Source organism: Chanos chanos, chromosome 10, assembly GCF_902362185.1.
Source record: "Chanos chanos chromosome 10, fChaCha1.1, whole genome shotgun sequence".
NCBI classification, from domain to species: domain Eukaryota; kingdom Metazoa; phylum Chordata; class Actinopteri; order Gonorynchiformes; family Chanidae; genus Chanos; species Chanos chanos.
In genome coordinates this window covers 10,911,254-10,918,395 of record NC_044504.1, presented here as the reverse complement: position 1 = coordinate 10,918,395, position 7,142 = coordinate 10,911,254, and the positions used below count along the sequence as shown (strand labels likewise).

Here is a 7,142-nt window from a genome sequence, read left to right as displayed (position 1 = left end):
AGACTTGACATTTAGACTTATATGACATCTAACACTGTAAAATTATATGGTGAGGAAATACTGTCTGCATCGTTCTACCTATCAGTTTAAAATGAAACACTCTGGATAAGTTGCAAAGTTAATGTCAAATCATAGATGAGCAAAGATGTGATATTTCTACTACAAACCGCTTATTTTATTGTCAGGTCCTATTTCTGGTGTGTTATGTGTTCACAAAAATCTCCACTGTAGTGTTAACCTTTTCTGAGAATTCTCTGCAGCTGTACAGTACTACTGATTTACAGCTCTAAATATCAAAGCAAACTGTTTGGATCACCCTATTATTTTCAGTGTGCAGTCTACTCTTTTGTTTTGTGTGGAATGATTGTTTGAATTCACTAGTAATGGTTTCTAGATAAGAGAAATTTAAAATGGACAAAAGCAAAACTGTATTTTTTTTTAATCATATTGAACAAGTTATGTCTATAACTGTCTCTGCATCAAAGTACATGTTTTTCCTCACAGGCTTTAGTTTTCTGTTCAAAGGTTTCTTTCAGTGGATTTTTAAATTTATATTTATGAGTAATACCGTTTTCACTAAAGCTCCTCTTTTCTTTTGATAATAATCTGCCGTATCAGTTCAGCTATTTTTGGACGAATTTCTTTCACAGAGACGGTCGGACCCCAAGCATCAACAACTTTGCCATTCACGTCGATGAGGTACTTCCAGAAATTCCAATCAGGCTCTTTTCCAGACGATTCTATAAATTCAAGAAAGAGAGAATAAATTAAATAAGCTATGGTGTACTTTTCACTTAGGACATTCAGATTACACAAAGAAAAAGTTAAGTAGAGCATGTTTATGCTGTTCAAGCCAGACATTAAAGGCCAGAGTGTGTGGTTTCCAGTGTCCTTGAGATCGATTTCTATTGATTCTTAGCCAATCATTTCAGGAATATGTCTGGTCAAACATAAGTTAAGAATAATAAAATTCGTCTGCAGAACTACCAGGGTGATCAAGTAATCTGACAACACTCTGAACTGATTGCACTCCTTGATACTTACTTTAAAGGTACATTTTAAAAAGGGTTTGTTTTTAAAGTGGGAGGTTGCAGTAACTGAAATGCAGGCCAAGTGACCCATCAGAATGAATATATCAAACACAGCTGTGTCACTAAAAACACAATATAACATTACATACTATGATATCAAAGAACCAGTCATAAAAAAATAATAATAAGCTCACTTTAAAACACTAAGAGTTTTCAATAATGTCAACATATGCAGCTGTATTTAAAAAATATTGATATTTTCTGACATTTGCAGATCTGTAATGTGTAGCTGCCTATGCTTTGCCATGGTCAGATACATCAGCCACGCATTCTTTTTCCTCCTCTTTATTATGACCTGCATGACATCATCTCTAGGGACTAACGTGAATTTTCATCACCATAGTAACATACAAAGACTCCCACACTCAATATAAAAGCATCTGACAACACACACTCTACATACAGACTTACATCACATGTCATTGAAATCAGTTCAGGACCTTTGACGGTGTTCTCAGAGTGGATTACATATTAACCTCCACACAAACTCAACGCATCACACTACTGGTTGTAACACATCATGGTTTATAAAACTATACTATAGGGTTCCCAAATACACTCACCAGTAAGGTACTTGAATGCATTGTTAGCTCCTGTACCAACCACAGCGATCTTGCTGAAGAGGGGGAAGGAGACGCCATAGACACGCCGCACAAAGCTGTCAATCTCTTTGTCGCTGCCGGGCTCCTGCTGTCCGAATTGGTTGCAGGGGAAGGCAAGCACGTTGAAATGGTACGGCCCAAAGTCCCGCTGCAGCTGCTGTAGATCCTTGTAATGCTCCTCAGTAAAGCCACACTCACTGGCTACATTCACCGCCAGTGAAACCTGAACACACACACACACACACAAATAAAACAGTGTCAGTGTCCTTTTTCTCAATGTGTCACTGAATATGCAGGTTCAGTGTGCTAAAATCAGCATTGCGTTCATGAAGATGATACAGACTGCAGTGAGACAACCACCAGAATAAGAAAGAGTTATTCTATGTTTACTGTTTTACCTATTTTCAAAAATCAAGGATTAGATTCATGGTTATGTTAATATTGTGTGGCAAAAGACCAAAGATTCACAATATTTATAACAATAACCAAGTCCGTATTGGTTCTCTTAGTTTAATTGACCTGACCAGTGAATTATTGTATTAACAAGGCAATATAGAAGACTACTAAATTACATACAGCAACTGAGCTGGGGAGAATACATATATAGACAAAATATATATTGAAAGTATACATTTTTTAGTATCTAAAAGTTTTAGCTTATCTGTTTATTCCAGATATAATCTAAGATGATGTTCTCACATTGATTATACTTTTCCTTACAGGTCTTGACAAAACTGGCCACACACACACACACACACACACACATATATATATATATATATATATATATATATATATATATATATATAAAATGATAGCTCTTTCTCCTGGCATCTACAGTTGTGATAATGAATGTGACAGTCGCCAAGTACACTCCATCATATTATCACTACTCCATGACAGCTCTAGGGATGTAACCTATTCATCCTTCAAAGCAAGGCTTAATTGCAAAGCCAGGCCAAACGGGGCTCATTTGGATAAGATATTTGAAGACAAATATCCCTTTGTTGAGTTCATGTTTGAATATGCCCTCTCACTTAAACTGATAAAGCATATTTATCAACTGTATATGGCTTCATTTTCAAATTGAGAAATTTAAGGCTTTATTGTGTTCCAGATGGTAAAAGTATATTGCCCTAGCCCCTTCCTTCAACAGGACTGTCAGCCCCAATCTGCAATGGTTTTTACATGACTGACACATAGGTGGCATCTGAGTTCCCAGAGTTAAACAAACTTAGTTTTAGAAACTTAGTTTTAGAACTCAGAAGACAGGATCAGGTTTTTAAAGGAGGTTGTTGCTGCATTAAAAAACTGACTGTATGAGAGGGTAGACGGCCTAATATATCTGCAGGGTAATGTCAGATTGGCTACCCGTCTTGAATCCCACTCACAAAATTGAGTCTGCATGCGCTGAAAGAATGCTTCTGAATAATGCATCACTGAATCCAAGACTTTGTAGGAAAGATGTATTTCATAGTGCCTGTTCAGAGTACTTAGTCTCTTTTTGCCACACACCAATGATACCACCTTGGAAAACTGATGAATGTTCCAGCCTCCATGGATGGAAAATTCTACCACATGACCCAAAGATGGAACAAATGTAAGAATCCAGTATTCTGAGACTTTTCAGTCACTTATGAGATACATGCAGTACAGTAAAAAAGTACTGGAGACCAATGGAGTTTTGTTCTCTCACTGAGCAAACGTGATATGTGCAGATCTGGCACTGTACATCTACAGTGTATGAGGACTTTTGCTTCAACTCAACCAAAGCACAGCAAAAGGAAATCAGGGTTGTAAGAATTGTCTTATTAATAAATCTGGGTACATTAGATAACCTCTGGCAGTCAAATCCTGCAGGAGTATAGATCTGCCAGATCCCTGTCGGGTCTCTGATTACATCTGATATAAACGTTTATGAAAATGGGCCAGCGAAATAAAGGGTGTAGAAAAGTCTTTTTTGTTCCTGACAGACACTTTCAGTCTTATTCTTTTAAATAGATGTGGTCTGTCTTTTCTATGAATTGTCTGTGTGTATTACGGTGCATGTATATAATGTAATCTGTGATGAGTTCGATTAATGAGTTAATAACTTAATAAGTTTGGCATGTGGTTCTTAGGAGTGGATGCAGTATATGTTCATGGACAAATTGCAATTGCCATAGTGGTACCTTTATATTAGTTGACGTGGACCATCTCAAGGGAACACTGTATTAAGTCTGAGAACAGGGCAGTAAAAGACACTGTTATAAGAAATGTGAGTTTTTTTGTTTGTTTGCTTGTTTGTTTGATGTCAAAATGTTCAAATCTTCTACCAAATCTGAAGCAAGCTCTGTGTTGCATTTATTCAGTGATGCTGTGTGTTTTATTATACCCATAATAATACTGGCTCATTCATGGACAAACTCTTCAAAATACTGAAGAGTTAAGGAATCCATTATTAACAGCAGTAATATTGGACAATTAGCCAGAACCCTTGGAAATGTATACTAATTTTTAATGGGGAAGCAGGCACTGCCAACTCTCCCGGGTGAATACGTCTGTCACTTATCTGACTTCTTAAAAACTTGGAGATCATCTTGCCACTTATCCAGCAATGTCATTATTATTGTCCCATCTGTTAAAATGCAGAAAATACCGGTAGTAGCCAATTATGAGTCCAGTGCCATATTAAACCACACCCTACATTTCCTGCCTTCCAGGGTGACCCTCCAGTGACCACGAGTACAGGTTGAGTCAGTGCCACTGGAGATATCATTAATGTAATACATTCTTGGTTACTCTTATTCATACGGTCTTGCCAAGTAAATGTTTGGAAAAACACATTTAGCCCTCAGACAAGCATGACTGTCCTTGTACGTGTAGAATAATTTTTCATTTAAAAAAAAGGAAAGGCTTATCTTCTTGACTGAAGTGCATATGAATTTAAATTGATGTAGACTAAAAAGAAGCATCTGGAGTATCCTTGAAGTCCACGTACGACTAATGGCTTGAATGAAAACATCAATTCCCTCTGCCAGAGCTGCGAATCTGACTCACCGGTCGCTAAACTGAGCACTGCGCTCCACAACATTTGTGACTGTCTTCATGAAGTCCATACAGTTTTAAATCCAGTTTAATTTAAATTTTTGACATACAAACTAAATTAATGAGGAGTGATGTCGTAACTGCAACATATCGAGCGGGAGCTTTATCAAAGTTATCGCGAGCCAGAACTTTAGGACCCCTCATCACTGAACACGTTAACAACACACTTGGTTCAATAGACGCAATCGCTTAACTCTTGTGTGACGGATGCAGGGGTTCTTCCGGTTGGATAAAGATGAAGTAGCCTAATGAATAGTGTTTTAAAATACCGATGATATAGTGCACAGTCTTTGCCTAAAACAATGTTCCTCAAACCTCTTTAGTACCCACACTTTTCATATTAATCATCAGGTGGTTAAACAGGCAATCAGGCTTTTTTCTCCCTAAGTACGGAGCAAATGCACGAAACTGGTAATGTTACGTTGAATGCAGTGGCGGCTGGTGAGCTGGAAACAATCATTTACTCTATTTACGCGATTGGTGTCAATTATTCTGCGAATCGTTAGTTTTGTTGTTCATCAAGACTGACTAACAGAGACAGGTTGAAATTAATTGCAGATTTAAAGGGGAGGTTTGTTCCTCCTCTGTTTCCAGCTCACCAGCCGCCACTGGTTGAATATTTTCAGGACATTATACGCCAGAACGAAGGCTGCCAAATTCGAGGCCTACTTGTGAATCTAACACGTGTAAAGAGTAAGAGGCGTACATTAATTGGTGCGTGCTATCTAAGGAGCAGTGGCTCAGTGTTAAGTGTTTACTTGTCTTTCCGTTGATTAGGCAAGTCCGTGCTGGCTCGGAGAGAACATAATCATGCATAAAATTATTATGAAGTAACACCAAGCTAAGGTTATGCATTTCGCCTTAACGTCCCAGATAAGGTCCTACAATAGAATAAGTGTTGTTCAACAACGAACTCTAGCGACTGATCTGTGCATCAGAGCGACGTAACCGACTCATGTAAAACAAACCGAGACAATGACTGCATTCGAGAAAATCAGGCTACGTTTTACTATTTCGTAGACGAACATTAAATCACTTGAACTGTATCGTTGTGTTGTACCGTAGGCCTACGTGGCAGTCATTAAATACACGCGACATCCCAGAATTTATCTTGTTAAGTTAAACATTGTCCAACAAAAGGCAAAGTTTGTATGTAACCCTCATGTAAACATGTTTGGAATAACAGTAGTTATAAAGCATCGATGGTAAAACAAGCATCAAACTGTAATCTGTGCTCAAAAACACAGCAATAAGTCCGATGTTCGCCTGATGCTTTTCACAAGAACTTTGCAAACATGCAAAAGTGAACACCTTCTGCCAGTTAGTTGAGATCGGTAACAAAAATTCACATATCACATCTTTAATTCTCAATTGCTATAGCCTACATTTGTTTGTCGATAAGTTTGTAGATGTGGACGTTGAAGGTATGACCGTAACCACCCATGCCACGTAGACACATACACACATGCAATGCAAAACTATGCTGAATGTTTCTCATAGTTAGTATTTTATTGAGAGGATGAGAACATGCCGCTTGTAACAAACTACCCCAAATAAAACTGTTTGTGGATGCAAAACAGCTGAGAATAGAGAAAACGCTCGTCAATGGATGCTTGTAAACTCTCTTCATGCATAACACCGGTTAAACAGAATATTGCTCGCTCAAATCTGGAGACTTACCGAGCCCCTGTATTTTTCCAAAGACACTAATCGCCCTCTACTATTTACAACTTTAAATGTGTAAAAATCTTTCTGTTTCGCCTCAACAAGATGCGATATTAATGGTAATAACGTAAACGCCGTTAGGAGCATTTCTAAAAGTTTCAATGATGTCCGTCTTCTCTCCAGTCGAATCCCCTCCAACGCCGTGCTTTACTCCCCAGTCCCGCCCTCTGAACGTAATGGGGAACCAGTTAAATAGGGTTTCATCTGATGTGTGACTTATAAGAGTAGGTTATTCACGTCCCCCAGGACGCGTTCCAATGTATTCAAGTTGCAAATGTAGGAAGCAGGCACACTTAAACAAATTCCCACATTTAACGTAAAATACTTGCATACAAATTACATTTGTAAATTTGCTAGTAACCACATTCCCAAAATAAATTAGCGACAAATGTTTACAGCTATGTGCGTACCTGCCCACAGCTGCAGCTGTCATCTTCTCTGTATTTTTCTTCTTACTTTCATTTTTTCAACTCTCTTTTGTTTCTTTTAGCTTTGATTTTTCATATGCTATGTTTTTCCCATTATAGTCCTATGTGATTAAATGTGTATTCAAAACATGATTCTGAGTGGAAACATATTTATTAAAAAGGCTGGCCCCCGTTTATAAGCACTCATACTGTTTGTCTGAAGGGTTGCG

At 37.9% G+C, this 7,142-nt stretch overlaps 1 protein-coding gene across 1 annotated transcript; it reads right to left on the bottom strand.

Annotated features, from left to right (window-relative positions):
• Positions 1–576: 576 nt before the first annotated feature.
• gpx7 (glutathione peroxidase 7) lies at positions 577–6,610 on the bottom strand. The gene is made up of 3 exons (XM_030787135.1): positions 6,461–6,610; positions 1,655–1,916; positions 577–740 (listed from the first exon to the last, which is right to left on the bottom strand). Exons 1-3 carry the CDS (start codon positions 6,590–6,592, stop codon positions 577–579), a joined length of 558 nt encoding a protein of 185 aa, XP_030642995.1. The 5' UTR covers positions 6,593–6,610.
• Positions 6,611–7,142: the final 532 nt, after the last annotated feature.

What these genes read in the sequence shown, in the direction of transcription:
- gpx7 (XM_030787135.1), bottom strand. Translation starts at nt 6,592, where the DNA reads ATGCTCCTAACGGCGTTTACGTTATTACCATTAATATCGCATCTTGTT. An exon ending in TGGAAAAATACAGGGGCTCG is followed by an intron (nt 1,917 to 6,460) that starts GTAAGTCTCCAG and finishes GTGTGTGTTCAG; the next exon opens with GTTTCACTGGCGGTGAATGT. An exon ending in TGCATTCAAGTACCTTACTG is followed by an intron (nt 741 to 1,654) that starts GTGAGTGTATTT and finishes TTGAATTTATAG; the next exon opens with AATCGTCTGGAAAAGAGCCT.